The following is a 15,583-nucleotide window of genomic DNA, read 5'->3' on the forward strand; positions in this document are numbered from 1 at the left end:
TATATATATAAATTGATGAGTAGTATTTCAATTCAAAACGAGCTGAACACGAACAAATAAATCTTTCTTAGAGTGTTTGGCTCGTTAACTCGGCGAACAAATCGAATGTGAGCTTTCTATGAGTCGAACACGAGCTGTTTGCGAACAACGAGCATTTTTGACAGCCTTGATGGTCGGTGAAGGGTGTTAGATTTGTTTGCACACCTCGCGGAGCTTATCGCTGTCAGGTGTTAGACTTTTATTCACCCCTCCTGAAAATTGTTGCTGTTAGGTGGCGAATCGTGTATTACCGACCGGGCATTTATGATATCGTTTTCAGTTATTTTGTTATATATCGGTCCGCTGAGGTGTTGGGCCGGCCGGCGGCCTAACAAGGTGAACGGCGGAACAATGGAGGCCGACTAACGCAGCGAGGAGGCGCAGTACGACAAGGCTTAATCCGAGGAACAAAAGTTTTAACGGAGACAAAAACTAAAAAAGAACAATATTAAAGAGTTCTAAATGTGACATCATCATTTATCAGAATGTTTCTAACACCAGCCTGTGAATAGTTCTTAGGAAAGAAGACCGGTCATCATTGTGCAAGGGCAATCAAATCAATCGATGGTGAGAAATTTGATAATGAGAGGGTCGGTGCAGATCCCTGCGTGAGCAGAAAGGAAAATAGATATCGGTCGGGAGGCTATTGGTGTAGATTTTTTGTGCGACAGAGAGGTCGACGACACAGGTTATCTCTATCTCTGGAAGTGGGGAGCAGATCTATAGGGGAATAGATGGAGTTTCTTGGTGGTCGTCGGCAGCGAAAAATAAGTAGAGTGAGTGACGTGCGAGTTCCCCACCTTTTGTTAGGAACGTCGACATTGCTCGTCTTCTTGTTTATGACACGTTCCACTCTCACTGCACCTTTTAGGATGTTGAATCCAAAATTTGTCCAGCTGACTGTGCTCAATGAGTAGAGCATTTGACCGAAAAAAAGAGGTTGAGAGAGGAAGAGAAAGAAAGGAGATGAGGAAGGTCTCCCCCAACAAGAGAAAATGAGGTGTTTATGGGCTCATAGAGCCATTTTATTTCATAAAAGATATAAGTTACAAAAGAGGGATCCCAACCCCACCTCATACATCATAAAACTCTCCTATTTATAGAAAATAAGAAGGGCCAAAAAATATAAAAATTACATATTTAATTTTTCTTTGAATAGATGAGCAAAGAACATTTTAGTCTCTTTATATTGAACAATTATATTGCCTCGAGATCTGTGCAGACCATTTTTGAGTATACACTATGCATAAGAAGGGTGCATTCAAATTTTAAAAAGTTTAGTATAAATTACATTTTAATGTTATTCACAAATTGGAGTGTTATGAATATAAGTATTAAAGTCTAGCTACTAAATATGTAAACACCTATTTAGTTTCTTAGACCTCTTCATACTTTTATTTAGCCACTTTATTCTTATAATTATTTAATCTTTTTGAAATAAAATGCTACGTTTTACCTTGCACCTTGTGGTAGGAGTGTCGGCGTTGCTCTTGTTCTTGTCAATGATACGTTTCACGCTCACCACACTTTTTAGAATGTTAAATTCAAATTTGTCTGGTAGACTGTGCCTAAGAAATAGAGCGTAAGGCCAAAGAAAAGAAGGATGAGAGAGGAAGAGAAAGAAAGAAGAAGAACATGAAGGTTTCCCCCGTCAAAGGAAAATGGGGTGTTCCCAGGCTCGTAGACCAATTTTATTCCCTAAAAGATATATGTTACAAGAGAGAGGGCCCCCCCCCCCCCCAAACATATTAAAACCCTCCTATTTATAGAAGAAATTTATAAAAGATAAGAAGGGCAAAAAAAATATAAAAACTAAACATTTACCCTTGCTTCGAAGAGAAGTGCAAAAGACATTCTAGTCACTTTATCTTGAACAATCAGACCCCCCTCGAGATCCGTACAGATCATTTTTGAGTACACACTATGCATGAAAATGTGCATTCAGTGACTTAAAAAATTGGAGTCTTAAGAATGTAAATATTAAAGTCTAGCTGTTAAATATGTCAACACCTATTTAGTTTCTTAGACCTCTTCATACTTTTATTTAGCCACTTTATTCTTATAATTATTTAATCTTTTTGAAATAAAATGCTACTTTTTGCAAAAAGAAAAAATGGCGTATGATTTCTTTAGCAAAACAATAACCCAAATTTAAAAATATAATATTTACAACATGACATAACAATCTTCTTTAGCCACTGCTTTGCAATCACCTTTACCACACCTAAAAAAAGGGAATAACAGCCTCAAATGAATCCTTATCCGCCATAGAAATTATATTAGTGTTAAGAATATAGCAAAGATTGATCGAAATCTTTGTGAGGGAGACATTTGTTCTCAGTAGTGGAAGACAGCAGCAAGGAATATCCACAGCCAGATATTCTTTGTGGAAAATTGATGGCAGGCCCAGAAATTCTTCCTGCTAAAGCCAACATAGTACTATTTTACGTGCAAGCTATTGTAAAGGAGCTGTGGAGGGTCTTCTTTCTAATTATAAGCCTCATGTTTTTAGGTAATTTAGTTGTCATTATAATGTAAATTGCTACAAAATAAGTTTTTACATATATTTATTTTTATTTTTGAAAGTTTAGTCATAATGCTCCTCATATGTGTTATCCATCCTCGTAGGAATCGAACCCGGGTCAGAAGGGTCATACAACTGACAAAGCAGTTGTCTATCCAGTTACCACATAATGACGCACGAGCCATAATGATAACAACATATAGACAATCATAGTGAGAAAAATCCCAACTATTTTCATTACAGTGAATTTTAAATCGTTGAAATTGTTAGTGTCACAATGCTTCTTAGCAACTGCTTAAAATATTTTGATGTGCTTTTTAAATATTGTAACAACATTTTTTTAAAAGTGTCTTTAAATAAGCGCAACCAAAAACTTTTTTTTAGTAGTATTACATGTAGAGTGCAATGTTGTGCTCATTGTTTATGCATGTCATATATGCTATACATATTATGCTTGTTATATTTTGTGCAATGTTCGGATGTAATTATACATCATGAGTTTGGACGTAATATTCTCTCCTTAATTTGAGAGAGGATCTTCTACCAACTCTTTTATAAATCTTACATTTTTTACAAATAGTTTTTAAGGAACAAATTCAATTGAAATTCATTAAATATCATGATGCCCTAAGACAAATTATAATTTGGCTTTACTTGAGGCATGGTCAGCACATTGGCATTATTTTAGAAGAATTTACAAATATATAATGTAATTCTTATGAATTAACATATCTAATACTTAAATTTTAAAATTTATTTATATATCACATAAAATTTTTATATGGCATTAAAAATATCATTAATAGGTTTTTTCTAAGTGAAATCTACATTTTTCATGTACATATTTGGATAGGATTGTAAATTGAAAAATTATATAAATAAATATCAATATTTGGATGTTAAATGAAACAATACACAAAAAAATATATAATATGTAAGTATATCCTCTTATTTTAATCCGTTAAAAAGCTTTTTTTTTTTATGTATAAGACTATGTTACTTGTTAATGCATATATATCACATAATTCATATGTATTTACATATCTAACTTCTAAGCATTCATATTCACAAGCATACTGCTCAGATCTTTAATATCACATCAAATATATCACTATCATTATCTTTTAAAAAATGAAATACACATTTTCATGCATAGGTTTATGATACCAAGATATTATAAGCGTAAATTTTAATTTTTTTGTGTTAGATATATAAATATATAAAAATTGTGCGGTATCTATATAAATTTTTCTAATATTTATTTATTTATATAAATCATAATTTTCATTTTTGTTTTTTTGGGATTTGAGTGTGGCCTATATCATAGTTTGGTGAACCTGCCTTAGATGAGCATGATTGTCCATTAAGAATGATGAATAAATGCTAGACTCCATTATTTAATTCACATAATATTCAAACCTTATTTATTTATTAAAACATCACTCAAAAGCAAATTTAAGGGGGAAATAAGAGGGCAAGTGTCCCCTAAAATTTTAACATGTATTTGTACATACTAATATTAATATATACTAGTAAGATCCCTCTATTTGATGTTTTAAATAATAAAAATTAATTTGTGCACATTTCAAAAAATAAAATTAATTTATGTGCTAATATTAAAAAATTTTGACACCATCACTTTAATACTAATCACCACCATTTACAATAACTTCTTTTAAATCTCAAACAACATAACAAAATCCTAACCTATATTCATTATTTTCAAAAAATTATAAACATTTTCTTAGTAGCACATATAATTACACAAATTAGATACTTCATTTTAAAACCAAACATGGTATTAATTTTATGAAAATGTATTGAATGGTATGAGCATAAGTCTAATTAAAAATTAATTTAACTTTAAGAAAATCTCTTGAATATAACAGTTTATTCTACACACCGAAAAAAAGAGGCATTTACACACCCATTCCTATGTATTTACATAAACAACCGCAAACTTTACTTCCAAAAACAAAAATTTTAAAGTTTTTAGAAGTTTTGAAGAAATTTAGAATTAAAATATCATTTACTAAATCCCTTAAAAAAGCATCTAACCATATAAAATTCATGAAAGACATCTTATCTAAAAAAAATTAATATAATTTAAAATAATAGCACTTATAGAGGATTGCAATTCAATAATTAAAGGAAAACAGAGAGTTTTGAGATTCCTTACGTAATTAGTGATAATTTTTTTTTTGAAAAAATCTTTATATAAATTAAGAGTTAGCATAAACTTAGTGCCTTAGTCATTTTTTTAAGAACTTAGGGTTACGAGCTTAATCGACCTTTGTAACTCTATAATTGTGGATATTTTATTGACTTGTCCTAAAAGAGTTATAAAAATAGTTTTTATCTTGGTCGAAAAATTAATATTTCTTGTTGATTTTATAGTATTGGATATGAAGATAAGCGAATAATTATTATTTTAGGAATATTTTTTTAGCAACCAATAAAGTCATGATTGATGTATAAAAAATGAGAATTAATGATAAAAGATTGAGATTAAGTAGTAACTATTATTTTTTAGCAATAGAGTCTCCCAATGAACATAATAATTAGTGTTATAGTATTGGCTTGGTGGAAGACTCTATGTAAAAACAGATGGGGAAAAATATTAAACAATAATTCTTATAAAAGTTATTAATTAATTGATTGATAAAGTTTGTGAAGCTAAAAGTGAATATGTCCCTTCTCTAAAATTGAATTAAAAATCTTTTGAAGGAAAATTTGAAACATTTTACTTATTTTTTATAACACAACAAATGAAGCCATATATCATAGAAGCACATAGTTAGAGCTGAAATTCTTGTTGCATTTCCTTAATTTTTGTTAACTTTGTCTATCACTACTTTGTTTAACTATATGAACTTTGAGAAGATAAATTTATTTGGGATTTGAAAAGTAATAAAAAAGCTTTTGGTAAACATTAAAGTAATCAGTCTTATGTTACATATGCCTAAAATTTTGATGGAAGAAAAATATAAATCATTTTTAGACTCAATGTAAATTGAATGCAATAATAAATGAAGTGGTTAAGAAAGAAATTTTAAAATAATTGTATGTAAAAATTATTTATCTTATATTAAATAGTTCTTATTTAAGCCTAGAGCATTGTGAACAAAGAAAAAGAGATAATAGTTTTAATTAACGATAATAATGAAATCATTCCTATAAGAATAATAACTACTAGATAGAGGATCTCTATTAGTTATAGAAAATTACATAAGTCTTATAGGAAAAAAAAATTTTCATTGCTTGCTATCAATTAAATGTTGGATGGTCGGTCAGACAAATATTTTATTCTTGGTTAGATTGCTTTTGAATTATGTTGTTAGAGATATCCATATTTACTTGCGCTCATGAAAATTGTTGCCTTTGGAAGAATGCCTTTTACATTACATAATTGCCTAACTACATTTGAAGGATGCACAATTGTTATTTTACATTGCATCAAGATAAAGAAGGAATAGAGTGTTTCATGCTATGAATTATACTAATAAAATATTGAATGAAGCCTAATTAAATTATGTGACAACTAGAAAAGAACTATCAATAGTTCTCTTTTTCTTTGATAAATTTTGTGTTTATTTGATTGGTGTAGAAGCCATTGTGTATACAAATCATATGATATTATATTAAATACACATATATTTAAATACTTGCAATTAAATAATCAATTATATTAAAAAAAAGTTGATAACTAGACTTGTGTTCTCTATGGATATTTATGCGATTTCTCTTTATAAATGCATGCCTTGCGGTGGAGATTTGAAGAGTTTTGGAATATTAAAAATTAAAAATTAAGATTAATCTTAGGGTCTGTTTAGGATAGCTGAAGCTGTTTGAATAAGCAGTTATGAAGCTACTACAAAATAAGCTGATGTTCAAAAAGGTACGGTGACTATTATACTTTTTTTTTGTTTTTAATGAAAAAGCCAAAATGCAGCTTTCTAGAAGCTACCGCAGGTAACTAGGTCTGGTGGCAAAACACAATTTTTTTGTTAAAACAAAACACATTTTTGCTGAATAGAAAAAACTATAATGCGGCACTACAACAGCACCTCACCGCCGTCTCAAGCGCACCCTTAGTTTAAGTTGAAGTTACCGTTATCTTGTATATTAACCTCAATTTATTTATTTTTAAAATTCTTGCTAATATATTTAAATTACAACATTTATTTTAATATTAAACTTTAATTATATATTTACATTAAAATCATGAGTTATGACATAATTGGCAACTAATAATCTATGAATTCTCAATTTAAACTACTACTTTGTGTTTCATTAGAAGTTTTCTTGTAACACTAGTAATGAAGGCAAATTGACAAAAATTGGATGGTACTTTCGTACACTACACAATTTTTATGTATTTATAAACAACATCAACAATCTCATATTTACATATATAACACTAAAATATTTAACATTGCCTCAAAATTACCACAATTATTAATATTTCAAAAGTGAAATACATTTTTCATGCATAAGTTTATACCAACAAAGTATTATAAATTTAAATATCAAGCTTTATACGTTAGATGTGTAAATACATAATAATTGTGTGATATGTGTGAAATTTTCAAATAAAATAAATTAAATTATAAAAAGGGATCGCTGTTTCAAAAAATCAAATCAATCAAAAGAGCTAAGTTTTATTGGATCTTTTGATTTTGACCAAATAATGCACGCACTTAGAAAAATATACTAGACCTTTTATTCATGAAAAGAAAAAGGTCAATATATCATAATATATTTGTATTAAAATGTGCCTATCAAATCATGTGATAACCCATTTTCAAAATGATTTCATAATCATATGAATTCTCATATATTTTTCTATGAAATTCATACATATGAATGTTTAATAACTTAATTAAGATTTATCTTCTGTCTTACAAGTATTAAGAAAAATTCTTTAAAAAACTTCATATAATTTGGTGGGTAACGGCTCTTTAAAAAAAAAAATTAAAATATACTGAGAATATACTAAAATTCAACAGTTTTATCTTTAAATTATAAAAAATATTAAAAATATAATATTTTATAGCAAGTAACTTCTTATTATCAATTTTTAACTGTCCAGGTCATTCTATTATAACATTGACTTAAATTAGTATTATTTTCTCTCGTTCATAATAAATAAGTCAACTCATAAGTTGGTTCAAACCCATAAAATTAAGCTAGAACTCGATCAGTGAAACTAGCTCAAGCTCAAGCTGATTGGGGCTTGAGCAACTCTAAAAGAAAATATTGTGTCTAGAGTCCAAACACAAGCTGAGTTCGGACAACCGGAAGCAATGCACTGGGCGGAGTTTTTTTTTTTTTCCCTCCGCTACGCTCGGTGTATCACGTCTGTTGTCGGGACTCCGGACACGAGAGAGGTTGATGTGGTAGAGATTCGTTAACTCTACAATCGAACGAAAATTAACATGATTGTATGTTTAAACATGAAAGAGAAGAGGATATAAACAACACAGGTAGTGATAACATCAACCTTTCTTAAAAGACATCATGTTCCCATGCCATAATCCGGTCACCACTACACAGTTCCAGTTGGTGGCAAAGCCAGTCCAATACAGTGACCAAAAGCCTTCAACAAATTGCATGATTTCCTTACCAAGCAGAAGAAACTTTTTTCCTTTTTTCCTTTCTTAAAAAAAAAAAAGTTAAAAGAGAACTCCACTCCTAAAAACCGCAGCAACACACTCCACTAACAAGCCTGAAGATGGCACCATCCACACCAAAATTGACGCAACTCAACCATCCAACATAGAATATATATATATATATAGTAAAATATAAGACAAAAGCACACCCATCATCATAATCATCCATTTCATTTCATTAATAAAAAGCATGCTTAATTTTATACCCATCATTAACTTTTATAAGGTCCCACATCCCACCATTAAAAAAAAAAAAAAGGTGGTAGGTTAGTGCACTGAGAGCCCCACAAGGCCAAAATTAGGGAGGGGCTCCCTCAATGCCCCAGTGAGCACTTCAGGTAGCACTGAGAAAGAGACAGAGAATGTGGAGACAGTTCCAAGTGGAGTCTCCTTTTCTCCTCTGCTTGACTCTTGCAATCAAACCACCTTTGACGAGTTACAAAAAAAAAAAAAAAAAAAAAAAAAAAAAAAAAAAAAAAGTAGGAAAAAATACACAGGAAGGTTTTTCCACAGGCCTGTTAGAAAGGAAGATCCTCGAATAAGCCGAGAGAAGTGGTTAGGTAGTTTCGCTTTCGTCTTTTACGACGGTGGCGTGTTGGGTTCGTTCTTCACGGAAGGATTTTCCGGCTGGTGCTGGGTGTGGTAGATGGCGGCGGCGAGGGATATGGGCATCATGCAAAGAGCTTTGGACTGGAGGAATTGCATTGCTGCACCCACATCTTCTTCCATGAGCTTCGCTACTTGCCGTTCCGTGCCATCGGTCGACCATTTTTCCCATATCTGTTGCTTGCTCCTTCCGTCGCTGCTGCTATCTCCCTAATAGGAATCCAATGAAAATTAGGAGTTTACAAATCCTTGCTTTTTCAATAGAGAGTTCGCAGTAATGGAATGTTTTGCAGCAAACTATGATATTGTTGGATAAGAATGAATTTGCAGTTCATTTGCATGAATATATTTGTGAAATCTTAAGCAGCCTATAATATGTAATGCTTCTTCCACATATTTCTATATTACCTCAGTTTGTGATAATGGAATATCAGCAACCAGCTGTGCTACAGCACCTGCACCACCAAGTCTGCTCATGCTAAGAACCTGCCATTTTGAGAACAGACTAAAATGCAGTGAGATACAAATCAAATAAGACAAATATTAGAAAATGATCCATTTAAGGAGATGCTAGAACGATTTACGAAGCAAATATGGGCCAAGATTGAAAATTTCTACTGTAAGGTAATAGGAAATGAATAAGGCCTCTAATTAAGTGAAAAATAATGACTGGATGTTTTGTACTTAATGGCAGGCTACTTTGAACTAGAATAAAGTTTGAATCAAAGCATATCACTGACAAATATCTGCTAATTACGTTATTGTGGTGATGAAGCATACAAATATGAATCTCGCCAATATAATGTGATACAATTTGATATAACTAACGATTCAATGTGAATATCTTGATCAGCAAAACTTAGGAGTTGCAAACAACTGATCATATCTTGGGTAAACAGGAGTGTTTTAATTTCTGCGTCTTTATATCACTTGGTTAAACTGGCAATCATGCAGATCATATTTCTTAAAGCTATAATAATTTTGATATTTTCAAACTTATTAAAACATTCAAGGCCATGATATATTCTAAGAAACGGCAAAAATGACTAGTCAATGTCGGAACCAGGTGCATAATGTTGTTAGATGGCCGCAGCAATCCATTCAATTACTACTTTATTGATATCCGTATCATTTTACATTTTTGTATGAACTTTTATGGTTGTTCGTGCATATAATATATGCAATTGATAAAATTGAGGATAGAAAAAATTAGATAAATCATTTATTTGCAAAGTTTAAGATAATCAAGATACAAAACTATGTTCATAAAATATTGGGAAGCTATTTACCTTGACTTGAAGCCTCAGAAACTTAACATAATCTACAATTTCATCAAGCATGGCTGCTCTATCTGTCTGCATGGGGAACAGAAAGTTCGACATTAGCATAGAATAAAATAAAGTTATAATAATATGACAGGCACCTAACTAATAGTAACAAGTTGTCAAATTACAGTGATATAATTTTTTACAATTGATGACTGTAGTAAACTGTAATTAAGGAGACAGGGATATCAAAACAAAGAGATTTATAGGATTTGACCTTATTAGTATTGGGAACTAGTTCCTGCAAGGCCCTCATCCTTTCCGCTATTCTTTCTCGACGTAGCTGCCGTGAAAAGAAAAACGATGACAGAAGGAAACTGATGTTAGAAAGATGATTTTTCTCATATTATCATAACCTTAATTTTTTTGTCTAGCAAAGAGAAAGGGGCCAAATCATAACGTAATGCTCTGTAAGTTCACAAGAAAAAAGAAATCATAAAGCTACATCACTATTACGATGAAAAAAGAAAAAAAATTTTAAACTAATATGCTGAACATAAATCCTACTGTTTCAAGTTTCAACAATTTAATCGTGAAAAGAGGTCAGGTTATCCTGAAGCATGCCAACCATTAATATAAAATAATAATAACAGAAACAATGAGGAAAACAACAGAATTAAGGAAAACATTATAATGACTGAAAAACAAATTCTAAGATTAGGTAGTATATTCTTCAAGGCATAACATGTAACCCAACATTATCCATTTTTTTCAATAAAGAAGCTGCTTGAACTAATGCAATTGAAATTACAACGTTTAAAGCCTGATTTATCTGTCTCAATGAAAACTTCCAGATCAGAACATATAGTATCGAACGACACATAAATGATTTTCTGCAACACAACATAAACCTCAAAAAAATCGAGACCCTTCGCAAAACTTTTTATATCAGAGCAGTTTGCATCCAACTAACCATTCCTTATATTTAAGGGAAATCTCACACCTGCCATCAACATCTACCATCTAAATCCATTTATACTTTCAGTTTAAAAATAAATTTAGCAAGGGTTTGGAACTAGCAATGATAGCTTTTGAAATAACTATAGAAAAAAGGTTCAAAAAGAATGAAGGGAAGATAATGCTGCCATACCCATCAATTTGGGGTAAGTTTCATGATCCTTTTTTTTCACAAAAAAGCTAATCCATCATCAATAAGATGCATTTTTTTGACTCATTAACAGTGATATAATAATTCAACATCTCATTGCAGCCCCGATCATACTTCGCTATGGTTTATTGTTTTATTCACATCATGATTGCAATAAATAAGCTTACATTCAAGAGCAATTTATCTACTGTTTTCCTTTGGTACAGCTAATATAATCTTCCGTAGTAGCTGTTGAGCTTCCTTATTCCAAAGACAGACTGCCATCACTTCTCTTCTCCGCCAGTTTAAAATCTAAGCATAATTTGATTGAAGCACAATGGGACCAACACACTAATGCGCAGTAGCTGTTGAGCTTCCTTATTCCAAAAAAAGACTGCCATCATTTCTCTTCACCGCCAGTTTAAAATCTAAGCAAAAATTGATTGAAGAACAATGGGACCAACACACTAATGCATCAGAACATTGTGTAATCATTTAAACAAACTAGGAGTGAATAATAGATGCTTTGGAAAACAAACTTGTAACGTATGAAAGCTCAGTTAAAGTAAAAATGAATGAACAGGAGAACCAAGGCAGTCCAAGCAAACCAAGAATACAAAAAGGGAAACCCCCACAATCTTGTAAAAAATTAGGAATCACTAAGTTTCTACAAGTTTATAGCTCATAAGATTGATCTTCAAGCAACATTTTTGCAGAATCCCTCTTTTAGAAGCATATTGTTCTTCTTAGAGCCATCACAGTTTATATCTTCATTCCTATCTGAATATCAATGTATACGTGTTTATTGCATGCCACTCTGTTCAGGATCTTTCTGCTTATGCATTTCCAGGTGACAAACACATGCAAGTGGGCACCTTCACACAGGGAAGAAGAGGAGAGAGACTCCAGTAAACATCTAAAAAAAACGCCTTTAAATTTTAAACAACAACAACAACAAGCCTTTATCCCACTAAGTGGGGTCGGCTACATGAATCCTTTTTCTCCATTGTGTCCTATTGAGTGTCATATTTTCATTTAATTCTAACAAATTAACATCATGTTTTATACAACCTGCCCTGTTTTTTTTAGATCTACATCTATCTTTCTTAATATAAGTCGAATAAAAAACATCAACTCTCTTAAGTGGATCATCAGATGGTCGACGTCAAATGTGACCAAACCATCTAAGAAGTATTTCTCTAATCTTATCTGTCACTGGAGCTACACCAACCCTTTCATGGATATAATCATTCCACATTTGGTCTCTAAGTGTAAAGCCACTCGTCCACCTAAGCATTCTCATCTCAGCAACACTTAGTATTATGCTTCTATATTATAGGCCAACATTATGTGTCATAAAGCATTGCAGGTCTCACCACCATCTTCTAAGAATTCCCTTTCAAGTCTAAGCAGTACTTTTCTAACACATAATAAGCCCAATGCATTCCTCCACTTCAACCATCCAACTTGAATTATACTAATAACATCCCCATCTATATCACCAGCACTTCAAACAATATACTCGAGATATCTAAAACGTTCACTCCTTTTAACGATTTGATCACCCATTATAACTATGACACTATATCTGCTACTATTAAAATTACATTCCATATATTCAGTATTAAATCTTTTCAAACGAAGGCCTTTAGACTCTAAAATAGACCCCTGCATAATTCAAGTTTTTCCTGAACTCTCTCTAGTCTTACTTACCCACAAGAAGTATATCATCAGTGAAAAGCATACACAAAGGTAAATCATCTTGTAAATGTCCAGTAAGAGCGTCCATAACTAAAGCAAAATGATATGGGCTTAAAGCTGATCCCTGATGTAATTCACCTGAAATACGAAAATAGTTGGTCAATCATCCTTCTATTCGAATCCAAGTAACAACTCGAGTATAAATATCTTTAATGACTTGAATATAAGTCATATCAACACCTTATTTTCTAGAACTCTCCAAAGAACTTCTCTTGGAACATTATCATAACCTTTTTTCTAAATCAATAAAAATCAAATGTAGATCCTCTTTACTCTCTTTGTACTTCTCCATCAAACCTCTCAACAAATATATAGCTTCCATAGTAGACTTTCCTGGCACAAGGATTCATGCAATTTTTTTCAATATAAATTTTAAGCTGGTTGTCGACAACTTAACGCAATCCTTTACTTTTTGCATCCGGGGATTGGGAAAAATATGCATGTTGCATAGTGCACAAAGGCCAAAAAAAGTGGGAAATGTTTACAAGAGAAATTAATCCAACGTTGTATGATTCATCAAACATCCATGAACACCTATCATGAAATAGCCTTTTTCTACTTGTAACAAATCTGAAATCTCATCAAACATTCATTTTAATAGTCCAAACAAGTGCAAGCATGTAGTTGTATAGAGAAATAAAGAATGATTACTTTTCTCTACCACTTATTAGCAATGTACATTTCAAAAAGGATTCTTGTTTTTCTTGTTTCCTCCAAATAGACCATCAAACATTAAGCAAATTTTAAGAAAACTCATAGCACCAATCCTAATAAAATAAGGCAAAATGAATAAAGCAACTACAGTAAACAGGATGCACTAACTTCCAGAAATCTGGTTACATAAACATGCTGGTGAGAAAGAATGAAGTTACCCTCTCTGCTATGCTATGTGGATCAGTAGCTTGCCCACGTCTTGCCCTCACTCTTGGACGGGGAGCTGGTACTTGTGATGCTGAAGCAACTTGTGCTTGCAATGCTTGACCATGGAGAATCTATTAAGAAAATTGACACCGAATCCTTTAAGAAACAATTATTTCACAACTTCAAAATAAATATCAAGTGAGGCACTCAATCAATCTAACAACACCCAATTTTGCTTTCTCTTTTTTAGATATCATTGCCTCAATACATTTTATCCTACAACTTTAAAACATATAAATTGATTTCCAGAATTAGAAAATTAACATATCAAATTTTAATCACAAACATAGCTAAAGATCTCAATAATGAGTTATTGAAAAAATACCTGAGGAGAGTTATGCCGGATTTGATGGGACTGTACTTGTCCAAACGGGGGAAACAAGCTGGGTAACTGAATAGGATCCCTTTCCTGCCAAATAACAAGTGAAAATCATAACCTAAGTACAACTTTTAGGGCTCATTTGCGTTGCTTGAACTTAAAAATCATGATTTTAAAACCTTATATTTAACAGATTCCATCGTTTGTTTTGATATTATTATAAATCAATATACAATTTCATTTTTAGTATAAAGATTGAAAAACTTTTCTATCCGCAAGCATCCAAATAAGCTACATCAAAACAATACCATGGCGGAACTGATATGATAGATGACTTCAACAAAGACCAGGATGAGCTCACCGCATCCGACGACGTCTTCGCCTCCAAACCCTCGCGAAGCCGCTTCCCTACGACGCCACTGCAAGAGCCCTCTTCTGCCACGGCGAAGCCAGTCCTCCCCTGCTCCAAGCTGAGTCCAAGAGGAAACACCGAGAAATTACGAGGTGAAGAAACGTCCCCAGAGTTGAACTGTTGAACCATCCCAGGAACCGAACTTCCGTCGCCGCCGGCCAGGCTTGCATCGCCGGACGTGTATCCGGGCATAGAGAATATCTGCTCAAAGAAATCGTCTGCGATTCCGTCTGGCGGGGGCTGAGGTGGGTTCGCCATGACAGGAAAGATGGAAATCGTTGGAGTTATCAGAGAGCATCGACCGAACGACAAAGGGAGAGAGGGCTTTAGGAGTTGAAAAGAGTTCACTTTGGAGGAATCTCGAGGGTTGGCGCTAGCGCCCCAGCATGCGAGCTAGTCGGGAGTGTGGGGGAAGATGGGGGAAAGAGAGGGACGGAGAATTTGTTTGTTGAAATGTCAGGACAGTGGGCCTCGCACCTCGAGTAAGGAGCATTTGGAGAGCAGACGACGTATATATACAGGAGAAGGAAGACGAGGGCAATTTCGTCATGGCGGTCAACTCGTTGGCTGTGTTTACAATTGCTGCTAGCTTGTTAAAAAATATTTCACTTATATTATGATCATAAAAAATATTTTTATGTTTTGTTTGTTATTTAGTATGTCAAAGGTGTTGTTCATGAATAAAGAGTTATTTTTACAAACCTAATCACACAATCATAAAATATTATGAGTTGTGGTAAGATTTAAATCTTATTGATTAAAATATAAATTAATGAATTTTTATTCTATTTTTTTTAATTAATAATTTTAATTAAATATAAATATTTGTAGCTTTATAATCAATTATTTTTTTTAAAAATACTACTCATCAATATATATATATATATATAGCCTTTTAGTCAACGAATTTTTTT

At 32.3% G+C, this 15,583-nt stretch overlaps 1 protein-coding gene across 1 annotated transcript; it reads right to left on the reverse strand.

Annotated features, from left to right (window-relative positions):
• Positions 1 to 8,733: 8,733 nt before the first annotated feature.
• Positions 8,734 to 15,143, reverse strand: LOC110024459 (transcription factor UNE12). The gene is made up of 7 exons (XM_020724426.1): positions 14,619 to 15,143; positions 14,264 to 14,347; positions 13,890 to 14,009; positions 10,387 to 10,452; positions 10,134 to 10,199; positions 9,253 to 9,330; positions 8,734 to 9,054 (listed from the first exon to the last, which is right to left on the reverse strand). The coding sequence occupies exons 1-7, from the start codon at positions 14,925 to 14,927 to the stop codon at positions 8,818 to 8,820; spliced, it is 960 nt and encodes a 319-aa protein (XP_020580085.1). The 5' UTR covers positions 14,928 to 15,143; the 3' UTR covers positions 8,734 to 8,817.
• Positions 15,144 to 15,583: the final 440 nt, after the last annotated feature.

Source organism: Phalaenopsis equestris, unplaced genomic scaffold, assembly GCF_001263595.1.
Source record: "Phalaenopsis equestris unplaced genomic scaffold, ASM126359v1 Scaffold000256, whole genome shotgun sequence".
In the NCBI taxonomy this organism is placed as follows: Eukaryota; Viridiplantae; Streptophyta; class Magnoliopsida; order Asparagales; family Orchidaceae; genus Phalaenopsis; species Phalaenopsis equestris.

What these genes read in the sequence shown, in the direction of transcription:
- LOC110024459 (XM_020724426.1), bottom strand. Translation starts at nt 14,927, where the DNA reads ATGGCGAACCCACCTCAGCCCCCGCCAGACGGAATCGCAGACGATTTC. An exon ending in CGAAGACGTCGTCGGATGCG is followed by an intron (nt 14,348 to 14,618) that starts GTGAGCTCATCC and finishes GTTATTTGGCAG; the next exon opens with GAAAGGGATCCTATTCAGTT. An exon ending in TAGTTCCCAATACTAATAAG is followed by an intron (nt 10,200 to 10,386) that starts GTCAAATCCTAT and finishes TTCCCCATGCAG; the next exon opens with ACAGATAGAGCAGCCATGCT.